The sequence below is a fragment of the Panulirus ornatus genome, chromosome 57 (genome assembly GCF_036320965.1).
Source record: "Panulirus ornatus isolate Po-2019 chromosome 57, ASM3632096v1, whole genome shotgun sequence".
Classification (NCBI taxonomy): domain Eukaryota; kingdom Metazoa; phylum Arthropoda; class Malacostraca; order Decapoda; family Palinuridae; genus Panulirus; species Panulirus ornatus.
In genome coordinates, this window is record NC_092280.1 from 18,151,542 (window position 1) to 18,173,645 (window position 22,104).

The 22,104-nt window shown below is 40.8% G+C and overlaps 1 protein-coding gene across 1 annotated transcript in view; it reads left to right on the forward strand.

Annotated features, from left to right (window-relative positions):
* LOC139766211 (nonsense-mediated mRNA decay factor SMG9) overlaps positions 1 to 22,104 on the forward strand; it is a 69,474-nt gene that overhangs the window by 7,084 nt on the left and 40,286 nt on the right. Inside the window, exons 2-4 of the mRNA XM_071694516.1 lie at positions 1,863 to 2,284; positions 5,110 to 5,195; positions 14,960 to 15,158. Of these exons, the coding sequence (XP_071550617.1) occupies positions 1,863 to 2,284; positions 5,110 to 5,195; positions 14,960 to 15,158 (707 nt within the window). The remainder of the gene's footprint in view (positions 1 to 1,862; positions 2,285 to 5,109; positions 5,196 to 14,959; positions 15,159 to 22,104) is intronic.

Here is a 22,104-nt window from a genome sequence, read left to right on the forward strand (position 1 = left end):
TTGAGAAGAGGAATGTGGTTTTAGAAGTGGTAGAGGATGTGTGGATCAGGTGTTTGCTTTGAAGAATGTATGTGAGAAACACTTAGAAAAGCAAATTTATTTGTATGTATCATTTATGGATCTGGAGAAGGCATATGATAGAGTTGATAGAGATGCTCTGCGGAAGGTATTAAGAATATATGGTGTGGGAGACAAGTTGTTAGAAGCGGTGAAAAGTTTTTATCAAGGATGTAAGGCTTTTGTATGAGTAGGAAGAGAGGAAAGTGATTAGTTCTCAGTGAATGTTGGTTTGCGGCAGGGGTGCGTGATGTCTCCATGGTTGTTTAATTTGTTTATGGATGGGGTTGTTAGGGAGGTGAATGCAAGAGTTTGGAGAGAGGGGCAAGTATGTAGTCTGTTGTGGATGAGAGAGCTTAGGAAGTGAGTCAGTTGTTGTTCACTGATGGTACAGCGCTGGTGGCAGATTCTGGTGAGAAACTGCAGAAGCTGGCGACAACCCTCTCCCCCCGCATGTGCGCGAGGTAGCGCTAGGGAAAGACAACAAAGGCCACATTCATTCACTCTCAGTCTTTAGCTGTCATGTATAATGCACCGAATCCACAGCTCCCTTTCCACATCCAGGCACCACAGAACTTTCCATGGTTTACCCCAGACACTTCACATGCCCTGGTTCAATCTATTGACAGCATGTCGACCCTGGTATACCACATCATTCCAATTCACTCTATTCCTTGCATGCCTTTCACCCTCCTGCATGTTCAGGCCTCAATCACTCAAAATCTTTTTCACTCCATCTTTCCACCTCCAATTTGGTCTCCCACTTCTCCCTCTTCCCTCCACCTCTGACACATATATCCTCTTTGTCAATCTTTCCACACTCATTTTCTCCATGTGGCCAAACCATTTCAAAACACCCTCTTCTGCTCTCTAAACCACACTCTTTTTATTACCACACATCTCTCTTACCCTTTCATTACTTACTCGATCAAACCACCTCACACCACATATTGTCCTCAAACATCTCATTTACAGCACATCCACCCTCCTCCGCACAACTCTATCTATAGCCCACGTCTTGCAACCATATAACATTGTTGGAACCACTATTCCTTCAAACATACCCATTTTTGCTTTCCGAGATAATGTTCTCGACTTCCACACATTTTTCAACGCTCACAGAACTTTTGCCCCCTCCCCCACCCTATGATTCACTTCTGCTTCCATGGTTCCATCTGCTGCCAAATCCATTCCCAGATATCGAAAACACTTCACTTCCTCTAGTTTTTCTCCATTCTAACTTACCTCCCAATTGACTTGTCCCTCAACCCTACTGTACCTAATACCCTCGCTCTTATTCACGTCTACCTTCAGCTTTCTTCTTTCACATATACATTTGCCATTTACTGCATTAGCAAGGTAGCACTGAGAACAGAGGACTGATCCTTAGAGGGAATATCCTCACTTGGTCCTCTTCTCTCTTCCATCTTTTGGAAAAATTTAAATGGGAGGGGAGGATTTCCAGCCTCAAACTGTTTATATCCCTTTTGATCTTGGAACTTAAAACACTTGTTTTTGATACTTTCCAGACTACATTTCCATCAATTCTCATTTCACAACCATTAGTGATGAACTGAGGGTACAAGTGTTCCATGCAACACCCTTTTATTTGATTTATATATATTGTCTATTGTGATACTTGTTAGGAAAAGTAACATTGCATTTGTGATAATTGTATGATTGTTGTTTCTATCCTTTATACTGCTTCAGTGAGATTATCAGGAGTGTGTCTTTAGAGGGTGTGTATGATAGATAGTTTTCTCCTTAACTGAACTGGTATATTTACTTGCATTTTTTATTTTCAGCCTGATCGGGAATTTGAAACTTTCTTGCCTGACAGCATGCGAGCTCCTGTGATTCAGGTACTAGGTAAACCACCCCATGACTACAAGGGTGGACCTGGCAGCTACAACCATTATGACAACCCCCACACTCATAACTGGGAAAAGCGTGGTGGACGCTATCATGATGACTGGGAGAAAAGGGGAAGCTACAGCAGCAGTGGGGGTACAGGAGGTGTCCTTAGAATCAGTGAAGGGACTAGGAATGCTATATTCTCAGGAGATGCTGGCCGCCCACCAGGACGAGCAATAGATGGTGATGGAGTTGATGGAGAAAGCTCACAAAACACTGGTGTTGGGACACCTACTCCAGTCATACTTTCACGTGCCCGTAGTAATAGTGAGCAGAGGTCAACATCACCAAATCCTGCTATAACTATGGCAAGGTTAGTGAAGACATTAGATAAAATTACTGTAAAGAAGTTTTTTGTTTTTGATTTGATTCTCTGACTTATCTTTCTGTTTCTGAATTTTTTATGAAATTTACAATCTCCCTTTATTTATAAATCATGGCCAGAGTTTGGGATGTATTCCCAGTTGTTCAAGTGGAGTCTTGGTCATGATGGGGATTGTTATTTAGATCAAAAGTTCTGCCTTTGTGACTTGGACGTACTTTTGTGTCATGTGCATAACATGGAAGACACTTCAGGATCACTTTGACATTCATTGTTACCCTTCTAACATTGGAAGTTGTATTAAAATGCAAAATAAGCTTGTTCATAAACTTAAAACATATGCACATGCAACTTTTTTCTGGCATCAGAAGAACTGATTAGTAAGAGATCCAGTATTCTAGTTTTGATTTTGCCTGAGTTATGCCTTTTTTTTTTTTTTAAAGATTACCTTACTCTTTTTATTTATGCCAAGCTTTCTTCTTTGTTAGTGAGGGAGAGTTAGAAACGAATGAAAAATAGTCACATTTTTTCATATGAACTTTTCATATGTTATGGGTCAGACCATTGATGGTATATCACTCTACACCATGTCTGTCCATCACTTGCTTGCCTTTAAACCCCCTTGAATGATCAGGCTCAACTACCCCAAAGCCTCCCGTACTTCATACATCCTTCTTGATCTCCCCTTTCACTATGTTCCCTCCATTTTTGACATTAATCCTCCAAGGTACTCAGTTGTCACCCATGCTCTCAACATGACTAAGCCACTTTAACCGACATTTGTCAGAAATCCTGCATTTACTGCAACACCTTTCTCTTTAACTGTCATTCCTTTCATGATCCGTTCATCTCATGCTTTACAGGTTGAGTATCCCGTATCTGAATGCCTGGGACTAGAAGTGTTTCTGATTTTGGAATATTTGCATATACATAAAGAGAAATGTGAAAAACAGGAAGGTATGGAAACAAACAGGTTAGAGCTGAGACATACCTCAACGTTTCAACCATTCAACAGTCTTTCTCAAGAGATACTGATTCCAGTATTTGGTGGGACTGTGTTCCCAGCAAGTGATGGTTACCCAGTCAAATGCCTTGGCATATCACTCTGATTGGATTGCTTGACTTGCTGCCTCCACCCATTCACAGTGATCTCCACTGCTTGATGTGACCAGCAGATGTAACCAACCAAACCCTATGTAAATGTTGTTCTTAAGCTCTTCCTTTAGGTAAGATTTCACACTTTCACTAAATGGTTCGTCACTTGCCTGTAGTTGCATTGGCATCGATTGTTTAGCGATAGTGTGAAGGTTTATGTAGAGGAAGGGGTTAAGAACAATGTTAACACAGGTTTTGGGTTTGTCTGCCGATTGCTTGAGGCAGTGGAGATCACTGTGAACAGGTGGAGGCATCGGGACAAACAATCCAATCAGAGAACGATACGCCAAGGCATCTGACTGGGTGACCATCACTTGCTGGGGAATATGGTCCCGCCAAAGGCAGGAATTAGTGTCTCCTGAGGAAGGCGGTTAACAGTCAAAAAGTTGAGGTATATCTCAGCTCTAACCCGTTTGTTTCCAAACCATCCTGTTTTCCACATTTGTCATAATGGATGATAGATAATGAGATATCTTGGGGAGGGGACCCAAGTCTAAACACAAAATCTATTCGTTTCATATAAAACTTATACACATATACTGAAGGTAATGTATACAATATTTTTGATAATTTTGCACATGAAACAAAGTTTGTGTGACTGAACCATCAGAAAGCTAAGGTGTCACAACCTCAGCCACCCATTTGGTCTGTCTGTGGTAGTTTGACATCACCTTCTTTCCTGACTGAATTTGGATGCTACTGATAAGCAATCACTTCTTACACTTATTTACACAAAGCAGAGAATAAGCAAAAAACAGTGAGTAATGCATGTCGGTGTGGTGGTGACATTGGTTTGTAACAAACTGGCCTCAGCCGAGTGTCAAAGCCCAGTGGTGTGTGAGGTGAGGTGGAATTTTCCACTCTTAACATTATGTTACTGCTCAAAAAGTTTTAGATTTTGAGGTATTTCGGATTAGGGATGCTCAACCTGTAATAGATAAGTACAAGATAAAAAGAAGTATTTGATATTTTGATTAGTTGAAGATGATGAATAGTGAGTCTGCAGGTCAAACAGTATTAATAAGATGTGTAATCAAGTGATGATTATGTATTTGTCATGATTATTTCCCATCTTATTAATGAAAGAATTGTTAGAAATGTTTAAAGGGAACTATGTGAAAATGGTGTCAGTAACTTGAAAAAAAGCTACTTGTTTGGCATATTTTTTGTATTTGGATAGATATGCATTGTGTTTTGCACAAAATGACATGAAGTGTATTAGATACATATTTAGCTGAATTAATGCATGAAGATGTTAATAGACATCCATGTTTCACACCCAGGATTTATTTTCTCATTATCAAATGGACATTCCTTGCATTTTATATGACATCCTCCTATGCTTCCTTATTTGATGTGTATAGCAACTCCCCCATCATTTTATTTTTTGCTGGCTTTTGATTGCATAACACCTCACCTGTGTGCTTCCTTCAATAATTCAGCTTCTACATTTTTTTGCTGTTGCTGACATGCTTCATATTACAACATTCTTTAAAGTGTTGAACTGTCTTTAAAGCAGCACAGTATTGTCTTACTGTCACTTCAGTTCCAGTCCACCTGCCATTCCTTTCTCAGTCATATCATAGAACTCCATCTCAAGAACTGATCATTAGATGCCATTAACCTCCATTCCTGCTCCACACATCCTCATTTTATTTCAGGAAGGATTCTGTCCCTAACGTGAATCCTGGAGCCACCTCATCTAGCCAGCAGTACCAGATAGTGTCCAAGCCTCTCATGATGGAAGGTTTGTGGTCTGATACATTTTTTCACAAATTGTATTTTTGGAACAAAGTTTGTATTGTAATAAAGAGTAAAATGCCTTCAATAGTATAAGCATCTTTTGAATTGTTTTGCGCAGGGCAATTCAGTTTAATTATCTTTTAAACAGTGACATTTATAAGCCAAGATATCAATAGTTTGGTGAGCAATAAGTATTTACTCATGATTATTGAATATGAGTTATATTTTGAATGGATTTGTATGCAGCATTTATGGATCTGGAGAAGGCATACGATAGAGTTGATAGATATGCTCTGTGGAAGGTATTGAGAGTATATGGTGTGGGAGGTAAGTTGCCAGAAGCAATGAAAAGCTTTTATCGAGGATGTAAGGCATGTGTACGAGTAGGAAGAGAGGAAAGTGATTGGTTCTCAATGAATGTTGGTTTGTGTCTGGGGTGCATGATGTCTCCATGGTTGTTTGATTAGTTTATGGATGGGATTATTAGGGAGGTGAATGCAAGAGTTTTGGGTGAAGGGGCAAGTATGCAGTCTGGTGTGGAGGAAAGGGCTTGGAAAGTGTCAGTTGTTGTTCGCTGATCATACAGCGCTGGTGGCTGATTCAGGTGAGACACTGCAGAAGCTGGTGACTTAAATTGGTAAAGTGTTTGAAAGAAGAAAGCTGAGAGTAAATGTGAATAAGACCAAGGATATTAGGTTCAGTAGAGTTAAGGGACAAGTCAATTGGGCGGTAAGTTTGAATGGAGAGGAGCTGGAGGAAGTGAAGTGTTTTTAGATATCTGGTAGTGGATTTGGCAGCAGATAGAACCATGGAAGCGGAAGTGAGTCACAGGGTGGGGGAGGGGGCACAAGTTCTGGGAGCGTTGAAGAATGTGTGGAAGGTGAGAACATTATCTCAGAGCAAAAATGGGTATGTTTGAAGGAATAGTGGTTCCAGTAATGTTATATGATTGCGAGGCATGGGCTATAGATAGGGTTGTGCGGAGGAGGGTGGATGTGTTGGAAATGAAATGTTTGACAACTATATGGTGTGAGGTGGTTTGACCGAGTAATTAATGAAAGGGTAAGAGAGATGTGTGGTAATAAAAAGAGTGTGGTTGAGAGAGCAGAAGAGGGTGTATTGAAATGGGTTGCTGAAAAAGGACTGGTGATTGGGAATACCTGGTTTAAAAAGAGAGATATACATAAGTATACGTATGTAAGTAGGAGAGATGGCCAGAGAGCGTAATTGGATTACATGTTAATTGATAGGCACAGGAAAGGGAGACTTTTGGATGTTAATGTGCTGAGAGGTGCAACTGGAGGGATGTCTGATCATTATCTTGTGGAGGTGAAGGTGAAGATTTGTAAAGGTTTTCAGAAAAGAAGAGAGAATGTTGGGATGAAAAGAGTGGTGAGAGTAAGTGAACTTGGGAAGGAGACTTGTGTGAGGAAGTACCAGGAGAGACTGAGTACAGAATGGAAAAAGGTGAGAACAAAGGAGGTAAGGGGAGTGGGGGAGGAGTGGGATGTATTTAGGGAAGCAGTGATGGCTGGCGCAAAAGATGCTTGTGGCATGAGAAGCGTGGGAGGTGGGCAGATTAGAAAGGGTAGTAAGTGGTAGGATGAAGAAGTAAGATTATTAGTGAAAGAGAAGAGAGATGCATCTGGATGATTTTTGCAGGGAAATAATGCAAATGAGTTGGAGATGTATAAAAGAAAGAGGCAGGAGATCAAAAGAAAGGTGCAAGAGGTGAAAAAGAGGTCAAATGAGAGTTGGGGTGAGAGAGTATCATCAAATTTTAGGGAGAATAAAAAGATGTTTTGGAAGAAGGTAAATAAAGTGTGTAAGACAAGGGAACAAATGTGGCAAGTTGGGAAGTGATGATAAGTAGTGGTGATGTGAGAAAGAGATGGAGTGCGTATTTTGAAGGTTTGTTGAATGTGTTTGATGATAGAGTGGCAGATATAGGGTGTTTTGGTCGAGGTGGTGTGCAAAGTGAGAGGGTTAGGGAAAATGATTTGGTGAATAGAGAAGAGGTAGTAAAAGCTTTGCGGAAGATGAAAACCAGCAAGGCAGAGGGTTTGGATGGTACAGTGGAATTTGTTAAAAAGGGGGATGACTGTATTGTTGACTGGTTGGTAAGGTTATTTAATGTATGTATGACTCATGGTGAGGTGCCTGAGGATTGGCGGAATGCTTGCATAGTGCCATTGTACAAAGGCAAAGGGGATAAAAGTGTGTGCTCAAATTACAGAGTTATAAGTTTGTTGAGTATTCCTGGGAAATATATGGGAGGGTATTGATAGAGAGGGTGAAGGCATGTACAGAGCATCAGATTGGGGAAGAGCAGTGTGGTTTCAGAATTGGTAGAGGATGTGTGGATCAGGTGTTTGCTTTGAAGAATGTATGTGAGAAATACTTAGAAAATCAAATGGATTTGTATGTAGCATTTATGGATCTGGAGAAGGCATATGATAGAGTTGATAGAGATGCTCTGTGGAAGGTATTAAGAATATATGGTGTGGGAGGCAAGTTGTTAGAAGCAGTGAAAAGTTTTTATCGAGGATGTAAGGCATGTGTACGTGTAGGAAGAGAGGAAAGTGATTGGTTCTCAGTGAATGTAGGTTTGCGGCAGGGGTGTGTGATGTCTCCATGGTTGTTTAATTTGTTTATGGATGGGGTTGTTAGGGAGGTGAATGCAAGAGTTTTGGAGAGAGGGGCAAGTATGCAGTCTGTTGTGGATGAGAGAGCTTGGTAAGTGAGTCAGTTGCTGTTCGCTGATGATACAGCACTGGTGGCTGATTTGTGTGAGAAACTGCAGAAGCTGGTGACTGAGTTTGGTAAAGTGCATGAAAGAAGAAAGCTGAGAGTAAATGTGAATAAGAGCAAGGTTGTTAGGTACAGTAGGGTTGAGGTACAAGTCAATTGGGAGGTAAGTTTGAATGGAGAAAAACTGGAGGAAATGAAGTGTTTTAGATATCTGGGAGTGGATTTGGCAGCGGATGGAACCATGGAAGCAGAAGTGAATCATAGGATGGGGGAGGGGGCGAAAGTTCAGAGAGCGTTGAAGAATGTGTGGAAGTCGAGAACATTATCTTGAAAAGCAAAAATGGGTATGTTTGAAGGAATAGTGGTTCCAACAATGTTATATGGTTGCGAGGCATGGGATATAGATAGAGTTGTGCGGAGGAGGGTGAATGTGCTGGAAATGAGATGTTTGAGGACAATATGTGGTGTGAGGTGGTTTGATTGAGTAAGAAATGATAGGGTAAGAGAGATGTGTGGTAATAAAAAGAGTGTGGTTGAGAGAGCAAGAGGATGTTTTGAAATGGTTTGGTCACATGGAGAGAATGAGTGAGGAAAGATTGACAAAGAGGATATATGTGTCAGAGGTGGAGGGAACGAGAAGTGGGAGACCAAATTGGAGGTGGAAAGATGGAGTGAAAAAGATTTTGAGTGATTGGGGCTTGAACATTCAGGAGGGTGAAAGGTGTGCAAGGAATAGAGTGAATTGGAACGATGTGGTATACCGGGGTGGACATGCTGTCGATGGATTGAACCAGGGCATGTGAAGCGTCTGGGGTAAACCATGGAAAGTTTTTTTTTGGGCCTCGATGTGGAAAGGGAACTGTGGTTTCAGTGCATTATACATGACAGCTAGAGACTGAGTGTGAACGAATGTGGCCTTTATTGTCTTTTCCTAGTGATACCTCACGCACATGCAGGGGAGGGGGTTCTTATTTCGTGTGGTGGGGTGGCGATGGGAATGAATAAGGGCAGACAGTATGAATTATGTACATGTGTATATACGTATTTATATGTCTGTGTTTATATATTCGTTGAGATGTATAGGTATGTATATTTGCGTGTGTGGACGTGTATGTATATTCATGTGTATGTGGGTGGGTTGGGCCATTCTTTCGTCTGTTTCCTTGCGCTACCTCAGTATCGTGGGAGACAACCGTGGAGACAACGATAAAGAAAAAATATAAATAAATGTATATGAATATGTATATATATACACACATACATTCACCTACATACACATACATGTATGATGTATTCATGAAGCAGACGTGACGATTACAGATGAATGTGTACACCACGAGGTAAAATCAAAGCAGGAAAACTTGCTTAAGTGGTTTCGTATATTTCAACATCTTTGGAAACGAATAGTAACAAATCACAGATGGCAGAAAATTCACTGACACCCCGGTAGTTATTAACAGGTTTACATCTGACACAGTGATGAAGCAGGCAGAGGGAAGTATGGTAACTTGTTGAGTCAGAGGACACTCCGGTAACAAAATCCAACGCTAATACTCGGGTCACTATGGGTGTGTCAGTTCATCAACCTTCTTGCTCAAGTTACCGTGAAATAAATGTAGAATGATATCTAAACTAAATAGGCCTCTACTAACATTCATATTCTTACCATCATGCAGCTGCATAAGAGCAGATTCCAATAGATTTTTATTTATAAAACTTTTGTAAAAATAGATTTCTGTTTATAAAACTTTTAAGATTGAATAAGCTCTGGACCAGTCAGTGAGATGTGAGTTTTCATTCGTGTGAGCAAACAGAGCACTAGATTCTTGACTAGTGCATACTGAGTATTTATGTTTACATACATGAGATTTTAAGTCTTTGGCCATCTGTCCCAAGTAAACGAGCTACTTGTTTTACAAGGAATTCTGTAAAGTATACTATTGTCTATACTTGGGTTGTTTTTTACATTTTCTTTACAGTGCTCTTGTAAGAGAAAACTAATTTTACATCAAGTAGCCTAAGTAGTGGAATGATGGGTTCAAAAGGTTTGTGATAGGGTAAACACAGAATGTTACTGGTAGACCTTCTGTCATGTGTCACATTCTCATAATAAATCTTCCTAGACCTGGTTTTACACTTGTCCAGTACATAGGAAGAATAGCAAAGGTTCATCCTGATTTTGTTATATTTTCATTTTTATACTTAATCGCTGTTTTCCATGTCAGCGAGGCAGCACTAGGAAACAGACAAAGAATGACCTGTCCACACATATACATATATATTATTTGAATTATTAGATTATTTAAATTATGGTAAATTATATGGGAGGGTATTGATTGAGAGGGTGAAGGCATGTACAGAGCATCAGATTGGGGAAGAGCAGTGTGGTTTCAGAAGTGGTAGAGGATGTGTGGATCAGGTGTTTGCTTTGAAGAATGTATGTGAGAAATACTTAGAAAAGCAAATGGATTTGTATGTAGCATTTATGGATCTGGAGAAGGCATATGATAGAGTTGATAGAGATGCTTTGTGGAAGGTACTAAGAATATATGGTGTGGGAGGCAAGTTGTTAGAAGCAGTGAAAAGTTTCTATCGAGGATGTAAGGAACATGTACGTGTAGGAAGAGAGGAAAGTGATTGTTTCTCAGTGAATGTAGGTTTGCAGCTGGGGTGTTTGATGTCTCCATGGTTGTTTAATATGTTTATGGATGGGGTTGTTAGAGAGGTGAATGCAAGAGTTTTGGAAAGAGGGGCAAGTATGAAGTCTGTTGGGGATGAGATAGCTTGGGAAGTGAGTCAGTTGTTGTTTGCTGATGATACAGCGCTGGTGGCTAATTCATGTGAGAAACTGCAGAAGCTGGTGACTGAGTTTGGTAAAGTGTGTGAAAGAAGAAAGTTAAGACTAAATGTGAATAAGAGCAAGGTTATTAGGTACAGTAGGGTTGAGGGTCAAGTCAATTGGGAAGTAAGTTTGAATGGAGAAAAACTGGAGGAAGTAAAGTATTTTAGATATCTGGGAGTGGATTAGGCAGCGGATGGAACCATGGAAGCGGAAGTGAATCATAGGGTGGGGGAGGGGGCGAAAATCCTGGGAGCCTTGAAGAATGTGTGGAAGTCGAGAACATTATCTCGGAAAGCAAAAATGGGTATGTTTGAAGGAATAGTGGTTCCAACAATGTTATATTGTTGCGAGGCGTGGGCTATGGATAGAGTTGTGCGGAGGAGGGTGGATGTGCTGGAAATGAGATGTTTGAGGACAATATGTGGTGTGAGGTGGTTTGACCGAGTAAGTAATGTAAGGGTAAGAGAGATGTGTGAAAATAAAAAGAGCGTGGTTGAGAGAGCAGAAGAGGGTGTTTTGAAATGTTTTGGGCACATGGAGAGAATGAGTGAGGAAAGATTGACCAAAAGGATATGTGTCAGAGGTGGAGGGAACGAGAAGTGGGAGACCAAATTGGAGGTGGAAAGATGGGAGTGAAAAAGATTTTGAGTGATAGGGGCCTGAACATGCAGGAGGGTGAAAGGAGGGCAAGGAATAGAGTGAATTGGATCGATGTGGTATACCGGGGTCGACGTGTTGTCAATGGATTGAATCAGGGCATGTGAAGAGTCTGTGGTAAACCATGGAAAGTTTTGTGGGACCTGGATGTGGAAAGGGAGCTGTGGTTTCGGGCATTATTGCATGACAGCTAGAGACTGAGTGTGAATGAATGTGCCCTTTGTTGTCTTTTCCTAGCGCTACCTCGCACACATGAGGGGGGGATGTTATTCCATGTGTGACGAAGTGGTGATGGGAATGAATAAAGGCAGACAGTGTGAATTGTGTGCATGTGTATATATGTATGTGTCTGTGTGTGTATATATATGTGCACATTGAGATGTATGGGTATGTATATTTGCGTGTGGGGACGTGTATGTATATACATGTGTGTGGGGGTGGGTTGGGCCATTTCTTTCGTCTGTTTCCTTGCGCTGCCTTGCAAACGCGGGAGACAGCGACAAAGCAAAATAAATAATAATAAATATATTATTTATTTATCTTTTATATATTATTTATTTATTTTATTATTTATTTATTTTATTTTTTTTTATATATTATTTATTTATCATTATACTTTGTCGGTCTCCCACGTTAGCGAGGTAGCGCAAGGAAACAGACGAAAGAATGGCCCAACCCACCCACATACACATGTATATACATACACGTCCACATGCAAATATACATACCTATACATCTCAACATATACATATATATACACACTCAGACATATACATATATACACATGTACATAATTCATACTGTCTGCCCTTATTAATTCCCATCGCCACCCCGCCACACAGGAAATAACAACCCCCTCCCCCCTCATGTGTGCGAGGTAGCGCTAGGAAAAGACAATATAGGCCACATTTGTTCACACTCAGTCTCTAGCTGTCATGTAATAATGCACCAAAACCACAGCTCCCTTTCCACATCCAGGCCCCACAGAACTTTCCATGGATTAACCCAGACGCTTCACATGCCCTGGTTCAATCCATTGACAGCACGTCGACCCTGATGTACCACATCGTTCTAATTCACTCTATTCTTTGCACGCCTTTCACCCTCCTGCATGTTCAGGCCCCGATCACTCAAAATCTTTTTCACTCCATCGTTCCACCTCCAATTTGGTCTCCCACTTCTCCTCGTTCCCTCCACCTCCAACACATACATCCTCTTTGTCAATCTCTCCTCACTCATTCTCTCCATGTGACCAAACCATTTCAAAACACCCTCCTCTGCTCTCTCAACCACACACTTTTTATTACCACACATCTCTCTTACCCTATTATTACTTACTCGATCAAACCACCTCACACCACATATTGTCCTCAAACATCTCATTTCCAGCACATCCACCCTCCTCCGCACAACTGTGTCCATAGCCCACGCCTCGCAACCATACAACATTGTTGGAACCACTATTCCTTCAAACATACCCATTTTTGCTTTCCGAGATAAGGTTCTCGACTTCCATACATTCTTCAATGCTCCCAGAATTTTTGCCCCCTCCCCCACCCTATGACTCACTTCAGCTTCCATGGTTGCATCCGCTGCCAAATCCACTCCCAGATATCTAAAACACTTCACTTCCTCCAGTTTTTCTCCATTCAAACTTACCTCCCAATTGACTTGACCCTCAACCCTACTGTACCTAATAACCTTGCTTTTATTCACATTTACTGTCAGCTTTCTTCTTTCACACACGTTACCAAACTCAGTCACCAGCGTTGTATCATCAGCGAACAACAACAGACTCACTTCCCTAGCTTTCTCATCCACAACAGACTGCATAGTTGCCCCCCTTTCCAAAACTCTTGCATTCACCTCCCTAACAACCCCATCCATATACAAATTAAACAACCATGGAGACATCACATACCCCTGCCGCAAACCTACATTCAATGAGAACCAATCACTTTCCTCTCTTCCTACACGTACACGTGCCTTACATCCTCGATGAAAACTTCTCACTGCTTCTAACAACTTACCTCCCACACCATATATTCTTAATATACGTACATACATAAATGCCTATACACGTATATATACGTACTTTTTTTTTCCACTGTCTTCTGCGTTTGCGAGGTAGCGCAAGGAAACAGACGAAAGAAATGGCCCAACCCACCCCCATACACATGTATATACATACACGTCCACACACGCAAATATACATACATTATATATCAACATATACACAGACATTTATATACATGTATATATTCATACCTGCTTGCCTTCATCCATTCCCGGCACTACCCTGCCCTACAGGAAACAGCATCATTACCCCCTGCTTCAGCGAGGTAGTGCCAGGAAAACAGACAAAACAGGCCACATTTTTTCACACTCAGTCTCTACCTTTCATGTGTTATGCACAGAAACTACAGCTTTCTATCCACATCCAGGCCCCACAGACCTTTCCATGGTTTACCCCAGATGCTTCACATCCTGATGGTATCAATATTACTAAATTCCTCATTCAGAAATTCTGGGCTGACAGTTTGTAAAGCTCTCAAATACATGAGAGCAGTCTATACAAAGAAAGGCCACATCCACTCCCTATCTGTCATGTGTAATGCACCAAAACCAAAGCTCCCTATCCACATCTAGGCCCCACAGACCTTAACATAGTTTACCCCAGATGCTTTACATACCCTGGTTCAGTCTATTGATGGCACGTTCACCCCAGTATACCATATCGTTCCAATTCACTATCTCATGCAAGACTTTCATCCTTCTGCATGTCCAGGCTCTGATCACTCAGAATCTTTTTTTGACTCCATTCTTCCATCAACAATATGGTCTCCACTTCTTGTTTCCTCCTCCTTTGACACATCTATCCTCTTTGTCAACCTTTTCTCTCTCATACTCTATGTGTGTGTGTGTGTGTGTGTGTGTGGGTGTAAGTTATGCTAGTTGCACTAGGGATCATTTACAAGGGCTGTAATTTGTAGTGGTTTGATTGTAGATGTTGTCCCATACAAAGCTTTGGATGGATGTTTCACTTACAGAATACTTTGATGTGCTCTGAAAAAAGTCTTGTCATTATTTACTCATATATATAATTTGTTCTGTTGTATTTAGTAATAAGCTGATGGACAACAGTGGTTGAGGAACTTAATTAAGAACAAAGCTTAAGGAAAGATAGGGGTTGAAAACAAGTGTTACTAGTAAAGTATTGTATTAGAGAACAGCATTAACTTTGCGGGAAAAAGTCAGAAGGAAGAAACAAATGAAATGAAATACAATAGATATTCATCATTCTCAAACAATGAATGAAGCACTGTAAAGGAAGGAACAGTGAAGTTATTTTTATGTGATTTTTGTAGCCACTTTAATGGTGAAATGGCTCAAGACTTTGCAGTTCGAGTGTAAGTTGTGTTAATAAAGTCTTCCTTTTCTATTTTATATAGAAAATTAGCAATAAGAAATATTATAATAAAGTGATACATTTCAAATGGCATTACTTCTGTTTTCAGCTTCTCTCACACCAGAGAGGATGATGAAGGGTCCAGTAAGACTTCTAGATGAAAGCCTCAACCTTTGTGATGACTTGAGTCAGTACCTGTTGGACCAAAGCAACTTTCTGGTTGTGGCAATGATGGGGACTCAGGGAGTTGGAAAATCAAGTTTGGCTTCACTCTTTGTTGACCCTGCTGTAGATGTGCATAAAATAAGGTAAAAGAATTTCCAGCTTGAGCTGATGCTCATATAGAGAAAAAGAAGGGATTAATGATTGAGTAACAGTTATTTGTTGTGGGAGATTAGTAAATTGTGCATTGTATATACTGATAGAATTAACTTATTGGATTCGTGGAAAAATCTTTTGTATTCAGGATAATTCATAAACTGTTAACATACTTACTTGTCCATGTGACACATGCAAGTCAATATATTTTTTAATTTTTTTTTTACAAATGGATTTCTTATTTGATGCTCTGTTCTGTGCTAGAGTTGCCCTTTGCCAGTGGCCTGTTAAGGGTGAGGCACTAAAGGCTAAGAAGTGGCACTGGGGTTCACTAGTTATGGAGACTTTTGCCATGGCCACCTGCTTGATGGTGTTCCTGGTAATATTTAGCATAATGCATGTATGTAACATAGAATATTTCCATTAAAGTCAGGGGTTAATGCATGTATCAAGGAAAGGGACAATGCGTGATGTAGGTGAGCAGCTCTCTTTCATCATGGTAATTGTGAGGTAGTAGTTGGATGGCAGCCAGTGACCAGGGAGGTGTATTACCAATGCTTCCTACCTGGATATCTGGAGGATTAGTGATGGCTGTTCAGTGAGCCAGTTCTTAGGTGGTTTCCAAGTTTCACTCCTCTGATGCAGGTAGCTGTCTTTTCTTTCTGCCATCCACAAGTGGACTACTGTCATTCTGTCCACAAACAAACAGTCTCTTCTTGTCATTCATAACATTTGACAACATTGAACTTGCATAGCTCATTCTTCTTAACTCTAGATTTACCTGCGGTGAGCACTATGCGCTAGCCATCCCTTTTGGCAAGGTGGTTGGAGTAATAGATAAAACCAGTATTTGGAACATTTAGGGAGGAGCATGAGGTAGAAGTAGTTAATAAGAACATTCGGCAGCAGCATTAGGTAGCAGTAGTCATTAGGAACATTAGATAGGAGCCTATGCAAACATTGCACGAGTTGCCTGTTAAGGATGAGGCACTAAAGGCTAGGAAGCAACTTTGGGGTTCATTAGTTATGGAAACCCTATTGTCATGTCCACTTCCTTGAGAGAGTTCCAGATGGGAACAGGCATCAAAGATATCGGTTAATAGAATAGAAAGATTATTGGTTATTTTTCTCTTCAGTTTTGTTTTCTGTCAGAGAAGTTTACCTCATCTGGTGGGTGCATCCTGCTTATTTGATGTCTTAAATCAATATTTAGTTCAAGCAGAAGGCAACTACTTTGCTTTTTAGATAACCAGACTATTGTTCTCAAGCAGAAGGCAACTACTTTGCTTTTTGGATAACCAGACTATTGTTCTTTATTTTCTATCAGATGTTTGAAGTGCTCTAACTGTGGTTCTACCAGAGTGATGTACACAAGGCTACGGAGGAAATTATTCATTAGTTGCTGCAGTTTTAGTGTGGGATATAGCATGCTATATTTGATATAGATTGAGTTATTGAAAGATAATTAGAGGTTCAATTTTCACTTTGATACTGGGTAAGAGCTGAGTATATGATTTGAGAAGCTATATATATCTTCTTATCTATATATTAACCTGATGCCCATTCTCTTTGGGAGCTCCCATCAAGGGGATGGCCACAACAAAATAGTCTCCAATTATCTCTTTCCTTACAGGCCTCCCTAGCATACAATGTTCCCTGGTTCTGTGCATTCTTTCCCCATTTCTCTCCTTCCTATACTCTTCCATTCTGTATCTCCATGTCACAGTTAGTCTTCCTTTCACACCAGCCTCTAATTGTACTGTCACACACTCTTCTTGTAAATTCCCCTTGTTTCATTTTTTCCACATGTCCAAACCCCCTTAAAGTGATACATTTCACTCAGTCTGCCATGACACAATTCATTCCCTGCCATATCAGACCTTTCATACACCCCCCGATTATTTCTTCGTTCCATTTAGTCGTACCATATACTCTTCTCAAGTAACTCATTTCCATAGCCTGGATTCTTGACTTCTATGACTCATCCCATTTTAATGTATGTATTTTATGTATTAAGGCAACGAGGGAAGTGGGAGACCAAATTGGAGGTGGAAGGATGGAGTGAAAAACATTTTGAGCGATCAGGGCCTGAACATACAGGAGGGTGAAAGGTGTGCAAGGAATAGAGTGAATTGGAGCAGTGTGGTATACCGGGGTCGATGTAATGTCATTGGATTGAACCAGGGCATGTAAAGTGTCTGGGGTAAACCATGGAAAGTTTTGTGGGGCCTAGATGTGGAAAGGGAGCTGTGGTTTCAGTGCATTAGACATGACAGCTAGAGACTGAGTGTGAACAAATGTGGTCTTTGTTATCTTTTCCTAGCACTACCTCGTGCTTGTGGGGAGGGGGTGCCATTTCATGTGTGGTGGGGAGGCTACGGGAATGGATGAAGGCAGCAAGTATGTATATGTAAAAGTGTGTATATGTCTTTGTATATGTATGCATATGTTGAAATGTATAGGTATGTATAAATGCGTGTGTGGGCATGTATGTATATACATGTGTATATGGGTGGGTTGGGCCATTCTTTTGTCTGTTTCTTTGCTCTACCTCACTAACGTGGGAGACAGCATGAAAGTATAATGAATAAAATAATTAAGGCTTATGATAAGGTTGATAGAGATGCTTTGTGGAAAGTTTTAAGAGTATGTGTGTGAGGTAAGTTGCTAGAAGCAGTGAAAAGTTTTTACCAAGGATGTAAGGCATGTGTACGAGTAGTAAGAGAGGAAAGTGATTGGTTCCCAGTGAATGTCGGTTTGCGGCAGGGGTTCGTTATGGTTGTTTAATTTGTTTATGGATGGGGTTGTTAGGGAGGTGAATGCAGGAGTTTTGGAGAGAATGGCAAGTATGCAGCCTGTTGTGGATTAGAGGGCTTGGGAAGTTAGTCAGTTGTTCGCTGATGATATATTGCTAGCTGCTGATTTGGGTAAGAAACTGCTGAAGTTGGTGACTGAGTTTGGTAAAGTGTGTGAGAGAAGAAAGCTGAAAGTAAATGTGAATAAGAGCAAGGTTATTTAGGTTCAGCAGGGTTGAGGGACAAATTAATTGGGAGGTAAGTTTTTTAAGTTAAAATACAGGGAGGGGAGGATTTCTATCCCTGGGGATAGGGGAGAAAGAATACTTCCCACATATTCCCTGCGTGTCGTAGAAGGCGACTAAAAGGGGAGGGAGCGGGGGGGCTGGAAATCCTCCCCTCTTTTTTTTTTTAATTTTCCAAAAGAAGGAACAGAGAAGGGGGCCAGGTGAGGATATTCCCTCAGAGGCCCAGTCCTCTGTTCGTAATGCTACCTTGCTAATGCGGGAAATGGTGAATAGTTTGAAAAAAAAAGTTTTTTTTTTTTTGAGAAAAACTGGAGGAAGTGAAGTGTTTTAGATATCTGTGAGTGGACTTAGCAGCAGATAGAACCATGGAAGTGGAGGTGATTCACAGGGTGGGGGAGGGAGCAAAGGTTCTGGGAGAGAGAAGAATATGTGGAAGGCAAGAACGTTATCTCATGAGAGCAAAAATGGGTATGTTTGAAGGAATAGTGGTTCCAACAGTGTTAATTAGTTGTGAGGCATGGGCCATAGATAGGGTTGTATGGAGGAAGTGGATGTGTTGGAAATGAGATGTTTGAGGACAATATGTGGTGTGAGGTGGTTTGATTGAGTAAGAAGTGACAGGGTAAGAGAGATGTCTGATGATAAAAAGAGTGTGATTGAGAGAGCAGAAGAGGGTGTGTTAAAATGGTTTGGACTTTTGGAGAGAATGTGTGAGGAAAGATTGACAAAGAGGATATATGTGTCAGAGGTGGAAGGAACAAGGAGAAGCAGGAGACCAAACTGTAGGTGGAAGGATGAGGTGAAAAAGATTTTGAGTGATTGGGGCCTGAACATACAGGAGGGTGAAAGGCATGCAAGGAATAGAGTGAATTGGAATGATGTAGTATACTGGGGTCGATGTGCTGTCAGTGGATTGAACCAGGGCATGTGAAGCATCTGGGGTAAACCACAGAAAGGTCTGTTGGGCCTAGATGTTGAAAGGGAGCTGTGGTTTCGGTGCATTAGACATGACAGCTAGAGACTGGGTGTGAACAAATGTGGCCTTTTTTTTGTCTTTTTCTGGCGCTCCTTCACTGGGGTGGATGCTATTTCATGTGTGGCGCTGTGGTGACAGGAATGGATGGAGGCAGTAAGTATGAATGTGTACATGTGTATATATGTATATGTCTGTGTATGCATGTATGTATACATTGAAATGTACATGTGCATGTATGGGCATTTATGTATATGCATGTGTATGTGGTTGGTTTGAACCATTTCTCGTCTGTTTCCTTTGCTCTACCTCGCTGACATGGGAAACGGCGATTAAGTAAAATAGATGAATGAATATGAAAAACAATTTTGATTTATTACATTTGGGACTCTAGTCACAGATAAAAGTCCACATTGAGGCCGGGGCTCAATTGAAATATAGAGAGGTTAGTGAGAGGGAAAAAGAAGAGATAAAGAAAGTTATTTATGGATTTTGGAGGAGGTGAATAACCTCTTTTGAAATATGCCAGATCATAGCAGTTAGGAAAAACATGAGAGGGTTGAAAATTCCAAAGCTTTAAGGTGTAGGGAAAGAAATGGTTATCAGTGGATATATAGGGAGATGGGAAGAGTGTTTTGAAGACCTAATGAACATGGGAGAAGGTGAGGCAGCAATTGTTACATGCATAAGGATGGAGAATGAAATGTAAAGGATGCAAGTGCTGGGGTCAATAATAAGAAGGTAGGTTAAAATGTAAAGAAAGCAAGTGCAGGGGCTTATAATAAGAAGGTAGGTAAAAAGGAGGATAATGAGGTTGAAGGTAGGAAAGGCACTTGGAGTGGATGGGATTACATCTGAAATTTTGAAGTACTGAAAAAAAAGTTTGATAGAGTGGATGCATTTGATATGTAATATAGCATAGAAGCAGAGGGTTGTAGCTGATGATAGGATGAAAGCTATTATTGTTCTTTTATTCAAAGGAAATTATAGAATAAATGTGGTGTGAGGTGGCTTGAACGAGTAAGTAATGAAAGGGTAAGAGAGATGTGTGGTAATAAGAAGAGTGTGATTGAGAGAGCAGAACAGGCTGTATTGAAATGGTTTGATGATATGGACAGAATGAGTGAGGAAAGATTGACAAAGAAGATAGATGTGTCAGAGGTGGAGGGAACGAGAAATGAGAGACCAAATTGGAGGTGGAAGGATGGAGTGAAAAAGATTTTGAGCGATTGGGGCCTGAACATACAGGAGGGTAAAAGGCGTGCAAGGAATAGAGTGAATTGGAATGATGTGGTGTACCGCGGTTGATGTGCTGTTAATGGATTGAACCAGTGCATGTGAAGTGTCTGGGGTAAGCCATGGAGAGTTTTGTAGTGCCTGGCTGTGGAAAGGGAGCTGTGGTTTCTGTGCATTACACATGACAGCTAGAGACTGAGTGTGAACAAATGTGGCCTTTGTTGTCCTTTCCTAGCACTACCTCGCACGTGCATGCACAGTGGGAGGAGGGTGCCATTTCGTATGGTGAGGTGGTGACGGGAATGGATGAAGGCAGCAAGCATGAATATGTGCATGTGTCTATGCGTATGTATCTCTGTATGTATTTGTACATATAAGTTGAAATGTATAGGTATGTATATGTGCGTGTGTGGGCCTTTATGTATATACATGTGTATGTGGGTGGGTTGGGCCATTCTTTCGTCTGTTTCCTTGTGATATCTCGCTGATGCAGGAGACAGCAACTAAGTATGATGATATAATAATAAATCTGTTAAGTATACCAGGAAATTTGTGTGCAAGAGTGTTGATTGATAATGTGATGAAAGTGACTGACTACAGAATAAGTGAGGAACGGGTGTCTTGGGAAAGACACAGTGAGAATTAATGTGGAAAGTATCTGGTGAAAGATGAGAAACTGTTTGTAGCTTTTATAGATCTGCAGAAAGTGTAGGTTGTGAAAGCCTTCTATAAAATAACAAATGCACGTGTAAGAGTGGATGGAGTTGAGCAAAAGTTCAGTATACATATATATGTGAGGTAGGGCTGTGTGATGTCACCAAGACTTTTTAACTTATATATCAGTAGTTTTGGAGAGGGGGTGGGTATGCTGTCTGTTTGGGACCAGAGGGCCTGGAGAGTAAGTCAGTTGTCATTCGCCAATGTTAGAGCTCAAGTGGCTGATTCGAGTGCGAAACTGCAGAAGTTGGTGTCTGAGTTTGAAAAAGTGTGTGAAGGGAGAAAGCTGAGAGTAAATGTGAATAAGAGCAAGGTTATTAGGTTCAGTAGGGCGGAGGGATAAGTTCATTGGGATGTAAGTTTGAATGGAGAAAAATTGGAGGAAGTGAAATGTTTTAGTGGACCCGTGGAAGAGGAAGTGAGTCACAGGGTGGGGGAAGGGGTGAAGGTTCTGGGAGTGTTGAAGAATGTGATAAAAGAGAGAATGTTATCTCAGAGAGCAAGAATGGGTATGTTTGAAGGAATAGTAGTTTCAACAATGTTATATGGTTGCAAGGCATGAGTGGATGTTATGTTGTAAATTAAATGTTTGAGGACAATGTGTGTTGTGTGTGGTTTGATCAAGTAAGTAATGAAAGGATAAGAGAGATGTGTGGTAATAAAAAGAGTGTGGTTGAAAGAGCAGGAGAGGGTGTGTTGAAATGGTTTGGACATATGGAGAGAATGAGTGAGGAAAGATTAACAAAGAGGATATATGTGTGAGAGATGGAGGGAACAAGAAGTGGGAAACCAAATTGGAGGTGGAAAGATGAAGTGAAAAAGATTTTAAGCAATTGGGGCATGAACATACAGGAGGGTGAGAGACATGGAAGGAATAGAGTGAATTGGAATGATGTGGTATACCAGGGTCGTTGTGCTGTCATTGGATTGAACCAGGGCATGTGAAGTGCCTGGGGTAAACCATGGA